This window comes from Chiloscyllium punctatum, chromosome 1, assembly GCF_047496795.1.
Source record: "Chiloscyllium punctatum isolate Juve2018m chromosome 1, sChiPun1.3, whole genome shotgun sequence".
NCBI lineage: Eukaryota > Metazoa > Chordata > Chondrichthyes > Orectolobiformes > Hemiscylliidae > Chiloscyllium > Chiloscyllium punctatum.
Window position 1 is genome coordinate 65,665,150 of NC_092739.1, and position 24,498 is coordinate 65,689,647.

General features: G+C 44.6%; 1 protein-coding gene across 3 annotated transcripts in view; it reads left to right on the forward strand.

Moving 5' to 3' along the window:
- Positions 1–1,167: 1,167 nt before the first annotated feature.
- The window catches only part of tbc1d1 (TBC1 (tre-2/USP6, BUB2, cdc16) domain family, member 1), a 292,458-nt gene continuing 269,127 nt past the window's right edge, over positions 1,168–24,498 (forward strand). Inside the window, exon 1 of one of the 3 annotated variants that reach the window (XM_072567442.1) lies at positions 1,168–1,672. In XM_072567442.1, coding sequence (XP_072423543.1) covers positions 1,289–1,672 — 384 coding nt within the window. In that variant the 5' untranslated portion in view covers positions 1,168–1,288. The remainder of the gene's footprint in view (positions 1,673–24,498) is intronic. The other 2 variants (XM_072567448.1, XM_072567455.1) reach the window with 2 other exon arrangements.

Below are 24,498 nucleotides of genomic sequence, written 5' to 3' on the forward strand. Positions count from 1 at the left end.
CACTTTAAAAAAATGCCTCCAAATCTTGAAATGCCTCACCCAATGGAAGAGACACCTACCATTCACCTTATCTGTACCCTTCATGACTTCATAAGCCTCTATAAGGTCACCCCTTAACCTCCTACATTCCAGTAAGGCTAGTGTTTTAATTCCAGACTTCTTTGGAATTAAAATCCCATCATCTGCCAAAGTGAATTTTAAATCTGTGTTCCCAGAGCATTATCCTATGGTTCTGGATTACTGGTCCAGTGAGAATCTCATGAACCACTCACTTCCCCATAAAGGTTTTGCTGTTATAGAAGGTAAAATGTAGAGTAGTGAATATTGCAGGAAAGCATTTATAAAACCAAACATTTTGACTACACAGAAAAATTCAGAATCAAATTAAGTTCAAGGGTCACATTTGCAATAATGATGAAAAATGGACAATATCAAATCCATTATGACCACGTCTACTTCTGGTTTCAATGAAAGGCAGTATGTTTTAGGGCAGTGTGTGATCTATGACCAGTTCCACCTGGAAAGTCCAGAGCGTAGTAATTGGTTTAATTCCATGTTTAGGCAGAAGGGGTGTTGTGTTCAGTCGTGGAACAGAGCTGATGGTTGGTCTAAGTTCAATAAACCAGTTACAACATAGAATATTACAGCGCAGTACCAGGTGGCCATCCATTCCGGACTGGTTATGTTGCTGTGAAGCAGCCTGGTATATCTTACAAGCAACTTCAAGGTACACGTCTTGTTGGTTCTGTTGAGATGCCACATATCGTGAACTGGCCAAAACTCTAACCTTCCTTTGTCTGTGATGTTTGTGCTTCCACCTCTCATCTCAATGCCCAGTAGAAAGATGTTTCAGTTGTACATCCTATCAAGACTTTTCATAATTTGATTAACACTTTTAGTCTCTCCTTATCGATCAGAAATGGGCATCCGTTTGGCATGCGGCTAAAGCAATGGAAATCCCTTCAGCGCGTCACCTTCCCGTGCTCTGACTCAATAATATACTGTAACCAAAGTGTTGGTCCAACCTATTTCATGACAGATCGTTGCAGAGTAAATCCCCAGACATCAAGCCAGGCATTTGCCGAGATACAAAGAAACAGCAAGTGCATTTGTAATTTCTGAAGGAGAGATTGCGGTGGAGGTTCAGCAGCTTTGCACTTTCGGCGCTTGATAGATTTGGAAGGTGCGCTGCAATGATGTGGGCGGATGTGAGCTGCAGACGGGCTGGGCTCCGGCGTGCAGTGTTTCTGCAGCCACAGGCGGAGCGAGTTGCTGCCAGAGGCCGAGCATGGAGCGGGACAAGCGGCTGGCCAGCACCAGCCTCGGCCAGGGGGCCAAAGGGCAGCGCTTCAGCCTGCAGCTGGTGGGCTCGCTGCCCGTTCACCAGCTCACCACCATGCCCATGCTGCCCTGGGTGGTGGCGGAGGTGAGGAGGAGGAGTGCCCGGGGGGCAGGGAGCCGGAGGGTCCGCTTGCAGGTCAGTCAGGGCTGGCTGCGGTGTGTGGCGGCGAGCGGGGGCAGCCCGGTCTTCCAGCAGAGAGCCCAGCACATCCACAAGCTGCTGCACAGCAGCAGCGAACCCAACTACTTCGCCTATGTGACCAGGAGCCAGGCTGGCCCAGAGCCGCAGCACAGTCTCTGCTTCGTATTCCGAGCTTCTGATCACACTCTGGTAAGACCCTCACCCACTGGGCTGGTATCATGGAGAAAGCTCAAGTGCAAGAGCACCTATAACTTTTAATTGAAACGCTGAGTGATCATTACTGTGAATATCGTTGGTAATGGGGTAAACTTCCTGTCAGAGACACTGCGCTGTGTAATGTTTGAATGTTCGCCTGGTTTACTGAAGACGATTTCGTAACGTGATGGTTTCCTTCATCAGTTCCTCTTTATTGCAGAGACCATTGCTTACAGCATCTGTGTGTGTGTGTGTGTGTTTGAGATGTTTCATTGAAGGGAGCTAAAGAGATCTCTGCTGCCAAAGATAATAATGGGGCAAGGGGGTGAGTACAGTACATCAGACCTGCATCCCATGCTCTTGGATGGTGGCACTTAAGATCGGCGAAGGTGAGGACTGCAGATACCCACAGAACTCACCACCAGGGATATATTTCCCTCCCCACCCCTATCAGCTTTCCATAAACACCAGGTCCCTCCATGACTCCCACCAAACCACCCTCCCCTCCCGGTACCTTCCCCTGCCACCGCAGGAATTGCAAAACCTGTGCCCACACCTCCTCCCTCACCTCCATCCAAGGCCCCAAAGGAGCCTTCCACACCCATTAAAGTTTCACCTGTACATCCACACGTCATTTATTGTATCCGTTGCTCCCGATGTGGTCTCCTCTACATTGGGGAGACTGGACGCCTTCTCGCAGAGCCCTTCAGATAACATCTCCAGGACATCCGCACCAATCAATCCCACCGCCCTATGGCCAAGCACTTCAACCCCCCCTCCCACTCTGCCTGGGCCTCCTCCACTGCCACTCCCTCACCATCTGACACCTGGAGGAAGAACGCCTCACCTTCCGCCTCAGGACCCTCCAGTCCCATGGTATCAATGTGGACTTCACCAGTTTCCTCATTTCCCTTCCCCCCACTTTACCCCAGTTCCAACCTTCTAGCTCAGCACCATCCTCATGACCTGTCCCACCTGTCAGTCTCACTTCTCACACATCCACTCCACCCTCCCCTCCGACCTATCACCTTGACCCCCACCTCTATCCACCTATTGCACTCTCAGTTACCTTCTCCCCAGCCCCAACCCCTCCCATTTATCTCTCCACCCTGGAGGCTCCCAGCCTATTCCTGATGAAGGGCTTTTGCCCGAAACGTTGATTTTACTGCTCCTCGGATGCTGCCTGACCTGCTGTGCTTCTCCAGCACCACTCCCCTGACAGCTAAGATATTTTAAATCAATCTGTTCTAGATGTGGAGCTGGTGGGACCTAAACCCGTGCCTCCAGGCTTAGGGGTAGGGACACTACCACTGTGTCATGAGATCCCCAAAATTGATTTTTCACAATACATCATCTGGTCTCCACACTCAAATATTTTCAAATAACCTGAAATATCTCTGGAGTGTAATGGACTTGAATCATGTCCTCGGGCTTGGTGCTCCAGGCACAGCCACCCCACCACACTCGGTGCTCTACAAAACCCAGCTGAAGCCGCAACCTGCTTTGTGTTGCCAGCTGCACCACTCGAGAGAGTCTCCACTTTCCATTGTTGCTATTTAAAATAATGTGAAGTGAGTGAAACCTTTCATCATTTAAAAATACTGATCGAGAGATCTGATGAGATTCACTTCAGTGCCCAGCTTTTACCAAGTGCATTTTCCTCCTGCAATCCCCCCACCTCAAAGGACTTTAAAGTGCTGGGTATAATTTTCCATGTTTCAGGTTTTTTTTTATGTTCAATCTTTTCTGAATATGACAGACGGATCTGCATGATAGTTGGACCGTTGCACTGTTGCAGACCTGGGAAAGTTCAGGGTCAGAACTTCTGTGGTTTGCCTACTCACAGAAGGCTGGCTTTGGCAAGATAGCAGCAGCACTGCATCAATGTGTGGATTGTCTACACACTGAGCTTGTTTGCTCTTTGATGGAAAACACGAGATGAGCTTTCTTCCTCTGGTAGACAAATAACTGTATGGCTCTTTTAACTTCGTCTCTCCTGAAAATTAGGTTTTCTTTACTCTTTCATGGGATGTGGATGTTGCTGGCTGGGCTAGAATCTATTACCTATCCCTAGCTGCCATTGAAAAGATGCTGTTGATGGGCCTTTTTTAAAATCTTACCCAGAATTACGCATTATTACACAGGACTGTGACATTTTAAAAACTAATACTGCCAATAAAACACCCGTGTAGCCTATTGAATACTTAGAAGCAAAGCCTATTTTTGGGCAATACAAACTATCAAGGGGGAGGGTGGGGAAACAGTGAAAGGTCCATCCCTGGGGAGTCTCAAACTGCCAACCCGCTTGGTAAGTAGCCCAACACGCTGCCCAATTGCACCATAGAGACTGATGTGAAGGTCCTTCTTCACATCCTGCAGTTCATGTCATACAGGTGGGTCCAGAACTGGGAATGTCATAGAGTCATATGGCATGGACCAGCATTGTTAGGAAGAGAGTTCCAGGATTTTGACCCAGCCACAGTGAAGAAACAGCAATGTAGTTCCAAGTCAGGATGATGTGTGTGGCATGGAGGAGAAATTGTAGATGATGATACTAGTGGCATACTGCAAGGGTCGGTGTTGGATCCACTGCTGATCGTCATTTTTATAAATGATCTGGATGAGGACTTAGAAGGGTGGACCAGTAAATTTGCAGACGACATTAAGGTCGGTGGAGTTGTGGATAGTGACGAAGGATGTAGTAGGTTGCAGAGAGACATAGATAGGATGCAGAGCTGGGCTGAGAGGTGGCAAATGGAGTTTAATGTGGACAAGTGTGAGGTAATACACTTTGGATGGAGTAATCGGAATGCAAAGTACTGGGCTAATGGTAAGATTCTTGGGAGTGCAGATGAGCAGAGAGATCTCGGTGTCCATGTACACAGATCCCTGAAAGTTGCCACCCAGATTGACAGGGTTGTTAAGAAGGCATACAGTGTTTTGGCCTTTATCAATAGAGGGATTGAGTTCCAGAACCAGGAGGTTATGCTGCAGCTGTACAAAGCTCTGGTACGGCCACACTTGGAGTATTGTGTATAGTTCTGGTCACTGCATTATAAGAAGGATGTGGACGCTTTGGAAAGGGTGCAGAGGAGATTTACTAGGATGTTGCCTGGTATGGAGGGAATGCCTAACGAGGAAAGGCTGAGGGCCTTGAGGCTGTTCTCATTAGATAGAAGAAGGTTGAGAGGTGACTTAATAGAGACACACAAGATAATCAGAGGGTTAGATAGGGTGGCTGCAACAGTAATAGATTTGCCAAGTTTAAGTGCATTTAAGTCATCATTGGACAGGCATATGGACGTACATGAAATAGTTTAGGTGGGATGGGCTTCAGATTAGTATGACAGGGCGGCGCAACATCACGGGCTGAAGGGCCTGTACTGTGCTGTAATGTTCTATGTTCTATATATCCCCATGTATTTGCCGCCTTGTCTTTCTGGATTTGGGAGGTGTTGTTGTCGGTGTCTTTGTGAGTTCTTGCAGTGCAGCTAGCAGATGGTAACCCAGCTGCCACTGTGCGTCGGTGGCCGAGGCGGTGAGTAGAAAGCGGGAAGGTGCAAATGAAGCGGGCTGCTTTTATCTGCGGTGTTGTTGAACTTCTGAGTGCTGTTGGAGTTGCACTTATCCAGGCAAGTGGGAAAAAGTCCATCTAACACCAGACTTGTGCCTTATAGATGATGGACTGGCTTTGCGGTGTCAGACAGGGATTTACTGGTTGCAGAATTCCCAGCCTCTGATGTGCTCCTATAAAAGTATACATATATCCATATAGATACTGTGGCTAGTGCAATTGCATTTCAGGGCAGTACTATCCCTCAGGATATTCCTGAATAATTCAAACACAAGTGAATGATCCCAGCTGTTTGCACTGGGAGAGTATACTTTGTGGTTTACTATGAAGCAAGAGAGAACCATGTCAGTTCTGTGCAAATAACTTTTAGCATGGGGTTTGGTTAGCTACTTTGTCTTGTGTTTAACTAGCTAACCTCCTGTGATGTTGCTTGAGATCTGAAGCTTAGTTGTGATTGAAGGATAAGGAAGGAAAAGTTTGCTGATTTTAATGTATCTATTCAGAAAGACATTAATGTCCTTGTGCAGTCTCATCTGATTGCCAAATAATCCTGGGGTTTCACTTCTGTTTGGGAGACCATTTCATGCTTTGGTCACTTTTGTGTAAAACAGAACTTCCTGAAATCACTACAAATTTTACCTTCCAATTTGTTCAGTTTTGTACCAAATTGACAACTTAGTTTGATATAATCTTCTAAACACGAATTCTTCATTCTTTTGCTATATTGTACATCTCCATAAAGGTCATCTCTCAAGTGCCCACTTTTTGAATGGAAAAACCCAAATTCCTTGTGGCATTCTTCACACCCCAATCCATTGACACTAATGATCAGACTGTCACTCATTCCTGATATGTCTCAAGTGCTTGGGCAACCATAAATAGAAATTATACAAGGCATGGCCTGATAGGACCATTGTACACTTTAAGCATGATTTTTCTCTGAATTATATACTATTGTTTGAATATGCGATTCACCAATCTGCCTGTTTTTATTTGCAATTAATGTGACCCATCTCTTTAAGTTCAGTCAGCAGGAATTGCCTGTTGATAAGCAGGTATAAAACTGAGGCCAATCGTTTGCAACTGTCTTGGTAGGTTTGTAGCTGTTTTTAAATCAATGCTGCACTCTTTGGTGAGAGGGCAGATTATCAGTGCTAAAGGAAGCAGCAGGAAATGACTGCGTTTCTATTTTTATGCCTTTGACATTGAAGTATGATGAGTGAGATATTTGAACCATGATGTCTGAAGTGTGACAGATGTGAGGGATAGACCCAACTAATACATGGACTGGGGGATCTTTACTGGTGTTGTTCCTCATGACAAGTTGCAGGATACTCTATTCTATAATGAGAGGAGTGTTATATCATGAGGGTCATATCATTAAGGTCACTGATTCACTGCTCTTTGAGAGAACAGTCCAATTTTTGTTTGAAGATTTTTTTAACGGTACTTTGAACTGCATTGTTCTGGAAACAATAAGTTATGGACACTTGTGTGCCTTTTAAAAATAAATTCTATTACCTCACTAATTACTCATCTTGTGCCTTTTTTAAAAGTTGAGATTATTGTGATGTCCAAGATGGACGAGTGGTAAGATGGATATTTTGTGAGGAGAAGGTGCTGAAAAAAACGATTGGACATAGCAGCCATGGGAAACAATCCATAAACCCAGCAAGAATGTAATAGTGGTGCTGTCCTGGAGCTGAAAGAGGAACCTAATGTTTGGAGATAATGAGGAAGGGTGAACTAGGGGAGTTATAGTTTCCTGAATTCTAGCTACCCTGTGAACTGTGATAGTCAGGGAAAATGAATGGGAGAGCAAACAAGAGGCCTGAAGATAGAGTTTGAGCTGGTAATAGCACGGTTGGTAGTCTGCATGCTTAATGAATACGATTAAATGTTTTGAGGAGGTTATATGCATAGATGAAGGTAGTGCAGTTGGTGTAGGTCTTTGACAAGGCCCCATATGGAAAACTGACAGAGAAGGTAAAAACACATGGGATCCAGGTAAGATGGATCCAAAATGGGCTTAGTGGTAAGAGAGAGGGTGATGGTAGAAGGCTGTTTGTGTGACTGGAGACTGGTGTCCAAGGGGCATACCACAGGGATCAGTGTAGGCTCCCTATTATTTTTAAATGATGTAGATTAGAATATTAGTGGGGGGAAGGGAGTGATTGGTAAGTGCAGATGATACAAGGATTGGCCTGGGTGGCTAACAGTGAGAGGCTAGGTTCTAGGTTAAAGGATAATGTGAACAGATTGATCAGATGGAATTAACCCTGATCAATATGAGGTGATGCACTTTGGAAGAAATAAGAACAAGGGAGTACTTAATGAATGGCAGGACATGAGAAAACTCAGAGGAGCAGGGGGATATTGGGTCCACAGATCCTTAAGGTGACAGGACAGGTTAACAGGGTAGTTCAGGTGGCATATGGGACATTTGCCTTTATCAATTGCGGCATAGATTATAAGAGCAGGGAGGTTATGTTGGAGCTGTACAGAGATTTGATTAGACCACAGCTGGAGTACTGTTTGCAGTTCTGGTCACCACATTCTAGGCAGGATGGATTGTAATGGAGGAGGTGCAGAAGAGATTCACTAGGATGATGCCTGGGATGTTGAATCATTCATGTTAAGTCCGAAATGGATTATTGATTTAACTCTGATTTTCTCTGATACAAGCTTTTTTTAAAAGAAAAGTTTAATTGAACTTGACCTGAATAAAGTTTTGAAATATTTCCCTTGTTTTTCTTCAAGCAATTCTGAGAAACAGCTAATAAGACGATGTTCGGTACTGAGCAGTATCATTGTACCCATAGTACTAAGTTTATGCTCCTGCTGCTTCGAATACCTCTGCCTGATTCCAGGATCAATTTACAAATATATCACTATGACAAAATTATTGGGGCAGAAATATGCAAGGGTTTTCCTGGTTTCCTGATGTAACACTGGTGCAAGATCAGTGAAAACCACAAAAAAAAATTACAGTCACTAGGAAACCCTGTCATACATTTATGAAGAATTAGACCAAGCCTACAATTTGGAGAGGGAGTAGAAACATCAAAAACAGATAACCCCATAAATAAACATCTGCGATGCATGATGTTAAATATCAATTTTTAAATGGTTTTATTTTGTTTGAATTTTTGACTAAAATCTATCAATTACAAATAGCAACCAATTATTTATAAAAATAATGGAGTGATTTTGTACAGGTTTTATTACCACAAAAACAAATTGCTGGAAAAGCTTCTTTGCCCACCCTCCTGCCCAAGTCCTTCTGCAGCCTCCCTGCTTTCAAACACGACCTGTCCCGCCACCAAGTTTTGTGCCCTCAGTTCCTTTGGCCAGATCTTTATGTATAATGTGAAAAGTTGTGCTCATAATATGGACCCTTACTGAACTCCACTAGTCACCACCATCCTGAAAAGACCCCTTTATCCCCATTCTCTGCCTTCTGCCAGTCAATTAATCCTGTATCCATTTCAATACCTTTCCCTGAACACCATGGCTTTTTATCTTATTTAAATTAGAATCCCTAAGTGTGGAAACAGGCCATTTGGCCCAACAAGTCCACACCAACCCTCCAAAGAGTAACCCAACCAGACCCATTTCCTTCTGACCAATGCCTCTAACACTAGAGGCAATTTAGCATGGCCAGTTCACCATCTTTGGACTGTGGGAGGAAAGTGGAGCACCCAAAGAAACCCACACAGACACGGGATGAATGTGCAAATTCCACATAGACAGTTGCCTGAGGCTAGAATTGAACCCGGGTCCCTGGCGCTGTGAGGCAGCAGTGCTAACCACTGAGCCACCGTGCCACTCCTTAACAGTGTCATGTGCAGCACCTTGTTAAAGGCTTTCTGGAAATTCAAACAGATCACATCCACTGGCTCTCTTTTGTGTAACTTGCCTGTTCCCTCCTCAAAGGAATTCTAACAGATTTATCAGGCATGACCTCCCCTTGATGAAGCCATGCTGACTCCATCCTATTTACCATGCACTTTTTGGTACTCTGCAATCTCATCCTTAATAATGGACTCTGAAATCTTGTCAATAGCTGATTGGCCTATAGTTTAAGGTCGTCTCCCTTCCTTCTTAAAAAGGGATATGACATTTGCCATTTTTCTCTTCTCTGGGAGCCTCTCTGACTCTAGTTATTACTGAAAGATCACCACCAATGCCTCTATAATCTCCTTCAGAACTCATGGAGTATAGTCCAACTGCTCTGCAATATTTATCCATTTTCAGACCTTTCAGCTTTCCCTAGCACCTTCTCCTTACTGATGGCCACTACACTTACCTCTGCCCCCTGATTCTCAAAGTTTTGATATGCTGCTGGTGTCCTCCACTGTGACAACTAATGCAAAGCGCCTATTCAGATCCTCCACCATTTGTTTGTTCCCCATTACTACTTCTCTAGCCTCATATTCCAGCAATCTAATGTCCACTCTTTTCTCTTACCTTTTAGGTATCCACTTTAAAAACTCTTGCAATCTTCTTTTATATTACTAACTAGCCTACTCATTTCTATCTTCACCCTCTCTTGTTGCTTTCTAGTTATCCTCTGCTGGTATTTGAAAGGCTTCCAATCTTCTGTCTTCCTACTAACCTTCACCACATTGTAGAGATTTTCCTTTTACGCAGTGTAATAGTTAAGGTTAACTCCAAGGGGGCACTAACCATAATATGATATCATTCACTCTGCAGTTTGAGTGGGGAGAAGCTGGAATCAGGTGTAACAGGTTACAATTGAACATTACAATCCTTACAGTGCCCACCCTCATCCATACAAGAATCTCAAGCCTGCTAGACAAGCTCAAGAGCTGAGGCTCCTTCAGCATTACCTCCTGGATTCATCTACCTGCCTCAAAATCACACCTTCCCAACCCTGACCGAGTAAAGGGTGTGACTGCCTCCTCAAGTCAGGTAACTATCCCCCTCCTTAATGTGCCAAAGTCTTCAAAGTTCAGCCTCCAAAAAAATATTTTGATGATCTGTACAATTGGTCATACCATACATACGTAAACATTCCATTTCTTTGCATGCAGAGACAGAGTAACCATTCATATTTACAGGTCTGTACGATTACTATCCATATATTTAGTTGGGGAATCAGCGGAGCCCCCTTACTGCATCGGCCACCTGTGCTTAGGCAGGCAGATGTTACACGGTGGTCTTTCCCCACCGCGCCTTAGCGCAGCTGCCCAAGCTTCAGCGCGTCCCTCAACACGTAGTCCTGGACCTTGGAATGTGCCAGTCCGCAACACTCAGTCAGGGTCAACTCCTTCAGCTGGAAGATCAACAGGTTTCGGACCACCCAGAGAGTGTCCTTCACTGAGTTGATGATCCTCCAGGCACAGTTGATGTTCGTCTTAGTGTGAGTCCCGGGAACAGGCCGTACAGCACGGAGTCCCGCATCACGGCGCTGCTCGGGACGAACCTCGACAAACACCACTGCATTCCTCTCCAGACTTCTTCTGCGTAGGCACATTCCAGAAGGAGGTGTGTGACAGTCTCGTCCCCCCCGCAGCCGCTTCAAGGGCAGCGTGTGGTGAGGCAGAGAGTCTGGGCGTGCATAAAGGATCTCAAAGGCAGGGCCCTTCTCACCACCAGCCAAGCCATGTCTTGGTGCTTGTTGGAAAGTTCTGGCGATGAGGCATTCTGCCAAATGGCTTTGACAATCTGCTCAGGGAACCGCTCAACAGGATCCGCCCTCTCCTTTTCCCGAAGGGTCTCAAGGCCACTATGTTCTGACCACTTCCTGATGGACTTGTGGTCAAAGATGTTTTTCTTCAAAAACTTCTCCACGAAGGACAGGTGATACCGAACGGTCCAACTACTCGGAGCGTTCTGCGGCAGCGAGGCCAGGCCCATCCTTCCCAACACTGGGGACAGGTAGAACCTCAGTACGTAGTGACACTTGGTGTTTGCATACCGGGGATCCACGCACAGCTTGATGCAGCCACACACAAAGGTGGCCATCAGGGTGAGGGTGGCATTGGGTGTTTTTTTTCCCCCGTTGCCCAGATCTTTATACATCGAGTCCCTTTGGACCGGTCCATCTTTGATCTCCATATAAACCGGAAGATGGCCCAGGTGACTGCAACGGCACAGGTTCTGGGAATAGGCCAGACCTGTGCCACATATAACAGCAATGACAGTGCTTCAGACCTGATGACCAGGTTTTTTCCCGCGATGGGGAGCGACTGTAGCTTCCATCTGCCCAGTTTCTGTCTCACTTTGCTGATACGTTCCTCCCAATACTTGGCACACGCCCCAGCCGCCCCCCCCCCCCCCCCCCCGCCCGAACCAAATACCCAGCATCTTCAGGTGGTCGGTCCTGACGGTGAAGGGGATCGCGGATTGGTCGGCCCAGTTCCCGAAGAGCATGGCCTCGCTCTTGCCTCGGTTTACCTTGGCCCCCGAGGCCCGTTCAAACTGGTCACATATGCACATGAGTCTGCACACGGACAGCGGATCTGAGCAGAAAACGGTGACGTCATCCATGTACAGGGAGGCCTTAACCTGCAGGCCCCCGCCGCCAGGAATAGTCACCCCTCTCAGGCTCGCATCCTTCCTGATGAACTCGGCAAATGGCTCTATGCAGCACACAGACAAGGCAGGAGAGAGAGGGCAGCCCTGCCTGACTCCAGATCTGACTGGGAGGCTCTCTGATTCCCACCTATTGATTGAGACTGCACTGACAATGTTGGTGTAGAGCAGTCTGATCCAATTGCAGATTCCCTCCCCAAAGCCCATTTCAGAGAGAATATCTCTCATATACCTGTGTGATATCCTGTCAAAGGCTTTCTCCTGGTCCAGGCTGATCAGGCAGGTGTCCAACCCTCTGTCCTGCACGTAGCCGATCGTATCCCTGAGGAGTGCGAGACTCTCAGTGATCTTCCTGACTGGTACAGCACAGGTTTGGTCAGGGTGAATCATCGACCCCAGAGCAGACCTGACCCTGTTGGCGATTACCTTTGACAGAATTTTGTAATCCGCATTCAACAGTGAGATTGGTCTCCAATTTCTGAGTTCCTCCCTCTCCCCCTTCCGCTTGTAGATGAGGGTGATGATGCCAATCTTCATGGATTCACTCATGGTACCTGCCAGAAGTATATTGGCATACACCTCCAGCAATTTCTGTTTTTGTCCATGTTTTCACAGGTGCCTTTAGTTCACAATTCTATCTGAGAAGACTCCCACAATGCCTACAACGCAGAAGAAATTGCAAAGTAAGATGCCAATGAACAACCCTATTCTGTGTTAAAACCCCTTCACAGAACCTGAGGATATAATCCAAATCTAGGCTTCATTACATCTGAGAATGTAGACAGGAAGAAGGAATGGTACTGTTCCTAAAATCCCTGCTAAGGTCAGTGTCAATGACAACAGGGGCTACAGGTCAACACGCTAAAAAGTAGTGGAGCTCAGCCTCCAACTCATCAACTCTGAGCCAGATTTCCTCAAGCATTTGTTCCAGATGTTGTCACTACAGCCACAATATGATTCACCAACTCCTATAACTTGCAGTTACAACCCATCAATCAGCCTGGCATCTGTTTTAATTACGTAGTTTTTAATTTGATTGTTTAGGAACTTAATGTTGATCTTTTAATATGTAGCCTGTAAATATTTGACTTATTTACCTTCAATCTGAAGGTAACCTATTATAGATAGTTAAATTAGTAGCTACCACCAACCAATGAACTTACAGTTTTCCTGTGATGTCATTCTGGTGCTGGGCCCCGAGTCCTGAGCTTGACTTTATCCTGCTTAAAGAAAAAGAAATGGAGATGTCCTTGTTAGACAAGAGTGAACAAAACTAAAAATCACACAACACCAGCTTGTAGTCCAACAGGTTTATTTGAAGTCACAACGTTTCAGAGCACTGTTACTTTGTCAGGTAAGGGAACACTCCAAAGGCTTGTGATTTCAAATAAACTTGTTGGGCTATAATCCACTGTCATGTGACTTCTGACTTACTTAAAAAAAAAGTTGCAAACTATCAGCAAAAAACACAAGCCAGAACTACCTCTTCCCATCTGCATCAAATTCCCACACTGTCTCCAAATTCTCCAAACTGTGTACTCATTCCCTCCTAACCTTTCTCTCTGAAATAGCCATTATGTGGAGGTGCCCGGTGTTGGGCTGGGGTGGACAAAGTTGTAGTCCATCAAGTTTATTTGGAAGCACTAGTGTGTGAAATGAAACTGCAACCCATTCTAAAAGGTGAAAGACTTTACAGCAATCTAGGTTTGTTTAATATATAATTTCAGTTGCATGACACTGTCATCTTTTGCTGTAAATTCTGTGTCTTATGATTCTGTTTCACAGTCACCTGATGAAAGTGTGACACTCTGAAAGCTAATGCTTCCAAATAAACCTGGTGGACTGTAACCTGGTGTTGTGTGATTTTTAATTCTCTTAAATAGAGCTGAGATGACCCACATTGGTTAAGTAACAATAGTAATTAACACCTATTCAGGTCCTATTCAGGCTTCAGGTGGTCGACTTATAACTCTCCCTAGGTCAGCTGAGTCAGCTACCTTATTAATCTTTTCACTCAACGACTGAATTTTAAGCTTGTAAAATGGAGAAAGGAAAGAAAGATTTACCAGTTCTATTTCCATATTGCCTCCAGTCTATATAATCACTCGGACTGTGTCTCACTCTGATGTAATTGCTCCTTCCTGAAAGAGCGAAGCTTACTGTACATTCAATGGTGTCATCATCATAACATGTCACTCCAAAACTGCATCCAGGACATGGTGTTATAACATATCTGAAATAGTTCCTTGTGAGCATGAGATAGTGATACAAGGCACTGTGCTAGTGCTTAAGAATTTGCTTATGCTCTCACAGTCAGACTTGGATTCGATTCTTAGTTTCCTCATGTCCACATTGTCACCAGCCTTTGCAACTTCAGCTGTTATTAAATGTTGGATGCACCAGTGGTTTTGTTCCAAGCCTTGTTCTCCAAGATCCTCAGCAGTTTCTTCACCCATTTTGTGGCCTTTCACATAGTAATTTGCAATAAAGAAATTTCAGAGGCAACACTCTTTGTGGGCTTTATCCTGTGGGTGATGAAATGAGACCAGTCAGTGAGTATCAAGGATATCTGCGTTTCTCTCTCATTTTTATTGGTATGACAGTCACGAGCACCTAACTTCTTTCCTTGCCAATGTAGTCCCTTTTAACATTCTATTATGAAGTGTAGAAGTAGCTTATCGGATACACTATCTGTCCAGCTGCCCTTGCATATTTCAGGGTTGACACAGGTATCTCTAGCTCCATGTTGAATGACTCCACATGGGTTTGACTATCTCATGGAAAGTGAATTGATTTCCTCATTGATTAGTTTCATTTCACACTATACCTTTTGGTTACTTTGCATGTGAAAGTGAGCTGGTGAGTGACTTGTTCTGGAGAGACTGTGATGTTCATTAACTTTGATATATCTCCATCACGATGACACATGACGTTTCGCTTTTGTGGCACAGGTTTCATTATTTTGGTCAGTTTCCTCCAGTTTTCAACCTGTTCTCCTGTCTAATCCCAAGGGAGCAATTCCCTAAGCTTAATGCATCCTTCACTGATGAGATATAAGCTCACAGTTCTGTCTGTCCATTGAATTGACAAATAAGGATGTTGTCTCCACAACTACAGGGATTGGCACCATGCAGTCACGGTCTCTCTGACATTGCTGCCAGGGACAGGGCTTCCTAACAGCTCCATATTTACTGCCCCCCCAAATGGAAACTATTGACCCAGCAGAGTGTTAAGAAAGAGTACCTGGTGGGGCTCATTGCCCACCACCTCACTGACTGCCCCACTCTCTGAACAAAATGGTGTGCAAGAGGGATGCGGTGAATGGGAAAGGCTGAAGGGACAGACGGAGGTGAACAGAGGCAACGATGGCAGCCAGTGAGCCACTGAATGAGTGGCATCAACAGCTGACAACTACATCCTGTGCCGTAATGGGGTGTACCACATTTGATTCCCAAGCAGTGCTGGCACACGATGTTGACATCAATGAGAGCAACCTATGGTTCAGGTATGTTGCCTGGAGCTCCATTACTTTTTAGCGTGTTGACCTGTAGCCCCTGTTGTCATTGACACTGACCTTAGCAGGGATTTTAGGAACCGTACCATTCCTTCTTCCCGTCTACATTCTCAGATGTAATGAAGCCTAGATTTGGATTATATCCTCAGGTTCTGTGCAGGGGTTGTAACACAGAATAGGGTTGTTCATTGGCATCTTACTTTGCAATTTCTTCTGCGTTGTAGGCATTGTGGGAGTCTTCTCAGATAGGATTGTGAACTAAAGGCACCTGTGAAAACATGGACAAAAACAGAAATTGCTGGAAAAGCTCAGCAGGTCAGGCAGCATCTATGGAGAGAAATTAGAGTTAACATTTCGGGTCAAGTGACCCTTCCTTAGGACTCCAGTTTCCTATTTCTCCATTTGTCTGTGATTTACAGCATCTGCAGTTCTTTCGGTTTTTATTGTGACAGAGCATGGCTGTTTAAGAGGGTACAATTGGTTGTTCATGTGTCAAGAATTTGCCTAGTAATTTGAAAATGCTATTACTCGATTGAGTTTAACCATTATAAATTCCATTGTATTATGGTTTCACAGCAGTGTTTTCCATCAGTCTTTTGTCACGCATATGTATTGTGTTGCCATAGCTGTTGTTCTTGACAGCAATATGCATGCCAGGAATGGTTTGTGAAGACTCACTCTCATGTTTCTCTTGCAAGCACATGATATCAGTTTTTATAACCAGATGGAATGTCAGCCTCATGCACAGGGAATTGCTCCTGGCTGACATTAACAACTTTGACAGGCTGAGACCCAGCCCAGCAGAGGGCAATTCTGGAAGAGTTCAGAATGAGAGTCACACTGGACTGCTCAAGATAGTCACAGTCAGAATACTCTCCTTGGAAAGTTGACGATCCAAAATGTCAGGCATTCCCACACCCATCTTGGCTCTTCCTGAACTACTATGGGCCATTGTCTCCTGGAATGAGAGAAAGTGTGGGATGGAAGTGCTGGCATGGCTGTAAGTGCTGGTGCAGTTGGGGAAAGATGGTAAGGGGGGGGGGGGGGGCGCAGAGGGCATACAGTGTGAATGCTCAGTAGGGGAAGTGAAACCAAGTGAGGAAAGATGTGTGTGTTCGTGAGAGTATTTGAATGTAAGCCCTGGTGGGAGGTGGGTGCTGTGGCAGAGATAGGGTGAGTGTGAGATGGCAGATGATGGTGGCTGTTACATTGGTAAAACACAGAAGGTCCGTGATGTTCCCATGACATTGTTGTACATTCCTCCGATCATTGAGACTACGCTGACCTGCATGGCAACCCTGGACCAAGCTGGTGGTTTTGGGATCATGGCCCCCTCTGTCTGTCCTGGGGGAAATGAATGGTGATAGTGACCACAATTGGGTTGCGTTTACTTTAGCAATAGAAAGAGATGGGTATATACCGTAGGGCAAGAGTTATAGCTGGGGGAAAGGCAATCATGATTTAGGATACATAGGATAGGGAAGGAAACTGTAGGGAATGGACACAGTTGAAATGTGGAGCTTATGCAAGGAACAACTACAGCGTGTCCTTGATAAGTATATACCTGTCAGGCAGGGAGGAAGTGGTCGAGCGAGGGAGCCAAGGTTTACTAAAGAAGTTGAATCTCTTGTCAAGAGGAAGAAGGAACCTTTTGTAAAGATGAGATGTGAAGGCTCAGTTAGGGTACTTGAGAGTTACAAGTTAGCCAGGAAGGACCTAAAGAGAGAGGTAAGAAGAGCCAGGAGGGGACATGAGAAGTCATTGGTAGATAGAATCAAAGAAAACCCTAAAGCTTTCTATCGGTATGTCAGGAATAAAAGAATGACTAAAGAAAGATTAGGGCCAGTCAAGGACAGTAGAGGGAAGTTGCATGTGGAGTCCGAGGAGATAGGGGAAGCGCTAAATGAATATTTTTCATCAGTATTCACACTGGAAAAAGACAATGTTGTCAAGGACAATACCGAGATTCAGGCTATTAGACCAGACGGGATTGAGGTTCACAAGGAGGAAGTGTTAGCAATTCTGGAAAGGGTGGAAACAGATAAGTTCCCCAGGCCGGATGGGATTTATCCTAGGATTCCCTGGGAAGCAAGCACTTCCTCATGTGAATCTGCTCCCTTATCTGCCATGTCCAGGGAACTAGCTATGTACTGTGAAGGGCATCCCTGGCCTCACAGCATTTGATTGGGTACACAACTGCTTTTTAAAAAATGGCACTGATGCCAGTCACCCTGGTATATCCCAACATTGACAAATCAATCTGGCTATAGTGAATGGGAGAATGAACCTAACGGTAGATGGGCAGGTGCCAAAGGGACAAGGAGGTGCTTAATGAGGCAAGTTTGAGATGATCATGTCAGAAAACCCAACTGTGCTTGTGGATCTGGACAGCAGTAACAGGATAGGTCAGAGTCAGCATGGATTTATAAAGGGGAAATCATGCTTGACTCATCTTCTGGAATTCTTTGAGGATGTAACTCTGAAGATGGACAAGGGAGATCCAGTAGATGTAGTGTACCTGGACTTTCAAAAATCCTTTGATAAAGTCCCACATAGGAGGTTAGTGAGCAAAATTAGGGTGCATGGTATTGGGGGCAAAGTACTAACTTGGATTGAAAGTTGGTTGGCTGATAGAAACAAAGGGTTGTGATAAACGGCTCCATTTCGGAATGGCAGGCGGTGACCAGTGGGGTACCGCAGGGATCAGTGCTGGGACCGCAGCTTTTTACAATATATATTAATGATATAGAAGATGGTATTAATAGTAACATTAGCAAATTTGCTGATGATACTAAGCTGGGTGGCAGGGTGAAATGTGAGGAGGATGTTAGGAGATTACAGAGTGACCTGGACAGGTTAGGTGAGTGGACAGATGCATGGCAGATACAGTTTAATGTGGATAAATGTATGATTATCCACTTTAGTGGCAAGAACTGGAAGGCAGATTACTACCTAAATGGAGTCAAGTTAGGTAAAGGGGCAGTACAAAGAGATCTGGGTGTTCTTGTACATCAGTCAATGAAAGTAAGCATGCAGGTAATGCAGGTAGTGAAGAAGGCTAATAGTATGCTGGCCTTCATAACAAGAGGGATTGAGTATAGAAGCAAAGAGGTTCTTCTGCAGCTGTACAGGGCCCTGGTGAGACCACACCTGGAATATTGTATGCAGTTCTGGTCTCCAAATTTGAGGAAAGACATTCTGGCTATTGAGGGAGTGCAGCGTAGGTTCATGAGGCCAATTCCTGGAATGGCGGGACTATCTTATGTTGAAAGATTGGAGCGACTGGGCTTGTATACCCTTGAGTTTAGAAGACTGAGAGGGGATCTGATTGAGACATATAAAATTATTAAAGGATTGGACACTCTGGAGGCAGGAAACATGTTTCCACTGATGGGTGAGTCCCAAACCAGAGGACACAGCTTAAAAATAAGGGGTAGGCCATTTAGGACAGAGATGAGGAGAAACTTCTTCACCCAGAGAGTGGTGGCTGTGTGGAATGCTCTGCCCCAGAAGGCAATGGAGGCTCAGTCTCTGGATTCGTTTAAGAAAGAGTTGGATAGAGCTCTCAAGGATAGTGGAATCAAGGGTTATGGAGATAAGGCAGGAACAGGATACTGGTTGAGGATGATCAGCCATGATCATAATGAATGGTGGTGCAGGCTCGAAGGGCAGAATGGCCTTCTCCTGCACCTATTGTCTATTGGATAAAAACACTCTGTGAAACTCGATGGAAATGCCACACAAAATATGGGCAGATTCAGCTCAATGTCAAATCATTGAATGCTTATCGTGCACCAAGTGTCATCAGATCATTCAAATCGTCTGAATTCGGTGGCATGAAGAGGAAGAAGTTGTTGAGGGGTTGATTCTGAAACTGAAAGCACCGCATCTGAAAGATCCACAGCGAGATGTGTACAATGATGTTATTACAAAAGTGACTTAGAAAGAATTTGATGAACTCTTTGGGTGAAATCTTGTGCTGCTCCCAGGAACTGGTGGCAAGGGGCTTGGGGGGGATCTGAATTGTACGAGACCAAAAAGCAGGTTTCGGACAAGTGAGGTGAAGGATTGCAATGAGTTTCTCAGAACGTGACCAGCATGTTGAGTTTCCTGATACTGCAAGCATTGCCTATCATGCATGCTCATTCAGAGACAGTCTCACCTGAATTAAAGTTTATTTTACCAATTAAATTCTCCATGAGAGACTATTACGCATGTTCTGATTCCAAACTGCAAAGAAGCACGCAGTAAGACAGATCTAAATCTAAACTGACTTAGCGACAGGAAGAGTAGTGTCACAAGTAACAAATGACTGGAAGGCAGTTTCCTATGAGCTTCCACTGGACTCAGTACTGAGTTACTTTATGTGTTTTTTTCCATGGTATATGGGCATCGCTGCAAGGCCAGCATTTGTTGTCTATCTCTAATTGTCCTCGGTGGATGAGCGAAGTAATGTGAGTGAGTACATTTGAAAAGGCGAACAAGGCAAGATAATGCACAATAAGATGTAAGATTCTGAAACATCCACAGGAACAGAGAGATCTGACAGTGCATATCTCCAGCTTCCTGAAGTTAGCAGGATAAGCAGACCAGCTGGTTAGGAAGGCCTCAAGAATATATCAGCTGAGCGGAGAATTTTATTTGTGGGCTGAGAAGTCCTCACCTTCTTGTGTGACAAGTAGCCCCTGGATGGTCATAGGCTTCTGGAACTCACTGCCATGAGGGATGGGAGAGGCAGCAACCCTGATCCCTTTCAGCAAATGTTTGGATATGCCCTCAGTGCTGTAGTCTACATGGCTAATGACCATGAGCTGGCGAGTGAGAAGAGGCTGGTTAGTTCTTTCTTGGGTGCCACTGACACAATGGGCTGAATGGCCTTTTCATGTAATGTCAACTTTCAGTGTTTCTAGGATGTTGATGGATGGGAATGCCATAATGTCAAAGCTGCTGAATGTCAAGCAGAGGTCGTTCGGGATTCCATGTTTCAGTTTTCACTTTCTATTGAAAATATTTGCAGATGCTTCAGCCTTGGTCGTTCGTTCTCACATGTTGGGCCCTGGCACCATTGAAAGTCAGGATGTCCATGGTGTACCCTCTAATTGTTAGCTAGTTAGTTGTGCTTCACTATTTGATCTGATCCATTAGTAATGGATTAGCTAAGGTCTGTTTGGATTCAGAGTTCATCATTTAAACATTCATGTTTTCAAAAATGAAGTGTATGTGTTGCATAAGCCTGCATTGCTCTCAAACCCCCTTCTGTTTATGCAGGTATTGTATGTTGATATCTCATATTGAGACGTGCCTGGTTAAGCCCCTGGTTTGCCTTCCTGCACCCCTCACTGAACCAGGGTTGGTCTCCCAATTTGATGGTAATGGTAGAGTGTGGCATATGCCAAGTTATGAGGTTACAGGATTTGGTTGAGTACAGTTCTGCTGCTGCTGATAGTCCACTGTGTCTCATGGATCACCAGTTCTGAGTTGCTCGATCTGTTCTGAACGTATGCTTTTTAGCATGTTGCTAAATGTGATGCAATACAATAGCCAGTGTCTTCAGAGTGAAGTTAGAACTTTGGCTGAACAAGTACTGTGCAGTGGCCACCACTTCCAATACTATCTTGGACAAATGCATAGATGGATAGATGGATAGATGTGGATGAGGTCAGTAGATTTCTCTCATGTGTTGGCTCACCCATTATTTCCCACAAATCCTGTTTGGCAGAAATATCCTTCAGGAGCGAGGTAACTCAGTCAGTCACGGCGATGGACATTAAAGCCACATTTTGTGCCCTTGCTACTCTCAGTGCTTATGCAACTCATACATTTCACGTTGAATCAGTCCAGATTCATCAGCTGAGGGAGGGCAGTAGTTAGTAACTGTGGTACAAGATGCTGTGAGCCACACTGGCATCCAAAGTCAATGTTTAATATTCCTAGGGACACTTTCTACCAACTATGTAACACTTATGTGCCACCACTTCATGGTGAGTCTGTCCTTCCACTGGGATGGTGATATAGAGGTCTGGGATGATGGCTGAAAGGTCTGTTTCTCTCAATTATTCTTCCAAGGATCTAGCAAGGGTTACTGCGATCAAGAACCATCTCACATCTAAATTTAACATCTGCACCAATTCTGATGATCCATCTAGTTTAATCTTTCTTACACCTTTCCATAGCGGGTTGTTACAACTGGTGACTTACTTGGCCATTACAGTGGGCAGACAGATGTGGGCCAGATGCATAGGACTCCCTTTCCTAAATCATGTTAGTGAACTGAATGGTCCTTTATGGCAATCTGACTGTTTTGTGCTCACCATGACGGATACTGACTTTTTTTTATTCCAAATACATTGAATTAACTGAAATGGAATTACCTAACTGTGCTGGAGGAAATTGAACTCATGGATTGAATTTTCCTTCCACAGTCCGAATACTAATACCAGACTGGGACCTGATGTCTACAACCTGGTGAGACACTGGAGGAGCTTTGAGCCGGCAGCTGATTATGACAATGCCTCTGGGAACCCTATTTGACTAAGATTTATGGGTGGACTTTACAGATGTATGAGCCAGTAGAGGGCACCCAAGACTCCAGAAGGGTGATAGCCCCCATCCAAGAGAAGTGGAGACTGCTGTTGTAGATGGGCAGGACCATGAGGGGATCTCAAGGCTTCCTCTAAAGACTCAACAACGATATGAAATATGGGCACAATTGCCAAGTCATCATTCCTCGGTGAAACCATACTACAGATAGTCTGTGGCTGGTCTACACTCACCAGACACATCAGGGAAACCCATTTCACCACCTTGAAGACTCAGATGGCCTGTGAAGAGAGCCCGCAATTGACAATTTAATTGGTTTATTTAGCTACCTGCCATCATTGATAGATAGTTCTCACCATCCCATCCTCAGAAGCTGCCTCCTAGAAATCAGGACCTCCAGGAAATAGGCCTAAGATGGGAAAGTACCAACAGATTGACACAATAATGGTGGCAAGAAATTTGTTAAAGGAAGGCCCTGTTTGACAAATTTGATCAAATGTTTGAAGAGGGAAGCATGAGTGTGGATGAGGCTAGAGAATTTAATATGGTCCACCTTGACTTTAGCATGGCTTTTGATAGAGCCCCTCAGGGTTGATTGGTCAAGATAGGAAGAGCCCATGGGTTTCAAGGCCAAATGACACATTGGATCTAAAATTGGCTGAGACGCAGGAAACAGAGTGTAATGGTCGAGGGATGTTTCTGTGACCGGAGGTCTGTTTCCACCGGGTTCTGCAGGGCTCGGAGCTGGCACCATTGGTGGTTATGGCATACTTCAGTGGTTTGAACTTAAATGTAGGGCTATAATCAAAAAACTCACAGCAGACCTGAAGATTGGTTGGGTGGTAAATAATGAGGAAGGTGGCTGTAAACTGCAGGAGGGTATTAGTGGACTGGCTAGCTAAGCAGAACAGTAGCACATGTAATTCATCCCAGAAATGTTTGAGGTAATGTATTTGAGTAATATGATCTTGGAAAGTACTGACGATCAGAGGGACCCTGAAAAAAAGATTGACAAAGCTGGAAAAACTCATCAGGTACTGTGGAAAGGGAAACAGAATTAATGTTTCTAGTCCAGCATGACTTTCTTCAAAACCGCAGGACTTCAGAAGGACCTAGGTGTATATGGCTCCAGATGTCTGAAGGTAGCAGGATTTGACCACAACTGGAATACTGTGTGCAGTTCTGGTCACCACATTCTTTGAAGGATGGGATTGCATCAGAAAGGTAGCAGTGGAGATTTACCAGGATGTTCCCTAGGCTGGAGTGTTTGAGGTATGGAGATAGATTGAATAGGATGGGGTTGTTATCCTTGGAGGAGTGACGGCTGAGAGGTTTCAGATAGAGCTATGTAAGGTAATGAGGGGCATAATAAGGTGATAGGAAGATACCTTTCTACTAATTAGAGAATCTATAACCTGGGGACTGGACTTAACATAAGCGGTAGAAGGCAAAGAGGAGATTTAAGGAGAAGGAGTTTCACCCAGAGAGTGATTGCAGACTGGAGCTCACTGCCTGAAAAGGTAGAACTCTTGTTACATTTAAACAATTCTCAGATATTCACTTGTGTTGCCACAACCTCCAGGGCTGTAAGTCAAGAACTGGAAAATGCCATGAATGTCATCAGATCTTTATTTACTGGTGAGGCCACGATGGGCTGAATGGCCTCCTTCTGTGCTGTAAATGTCCATGAGACCATAATTAATTGGTCATCTCACTCACCTCCAAACCTGTCTCCACTGTGGGACGGAACTTCACTCCTGTATCTCCATATCATTAGTTTAAGCTACTGTGTTACCAGTCCAGCCAACAAAACCATGATGCTACTGTACCCTTATGTGGAGTAATACCTTAATCAGAGAAGTGACATTGTGAAAGCTGTGTTGTTAGAATAACTGTAGTGATTTATAGCCTTTTAATCTTATCGTGAACTGTAATATAGCACTCTTGCTCACCTGTTTATGTTGTAGTTTACTACTTTAACTCATTGCATTTAACATTTGTTTGCCATATCAACTGTACTAAATATACATAGCCATATTTGATTGTGATATGGTACTAAAAATGGAATCCATTACCCTCCAAGATGTGGATTTACATCCATTTATGCTCCAATATATATTGTTTTGCTGACAAAGTCCAGACAGGATCTCAAGGTTGTTAGACATAATTTAATTATCTACTATCATACCAAATCCGGAATGCCACTCGATATTAGATCCATCACACAAATGCAATCTAGTGCCTGAGGTCTCTGAACATTCAAATTTACTTGGCTGTGTTAGCTGTGACTCATGGAAATCATATGAGTCACGGTCTATTGATCCTTGACCCAGACTGAACAGAACAGCATTGATGGAACTGTTGAGATTGTTAAAATTTGACAAATTGAGCTGACTGGCCAGACATTTAGCTTGACCAGCAATAATGTCAGTCCATATTTTAAAGTGCACAATTAATGTAGACACGTGACTCAAAGCATCTCAGGATGGTGAGAAAAACAGGTTTCTAATAAGCAAGGAAATGACTGACATCATAGTGAAAGGAATAGACTTTGGGGTAGCTTTTGGACAAAGGAAGTGATAGAGAAATCCATGAAGGAAATGGTGGTCCAAAGTGTCCTTAAGGAGGGAA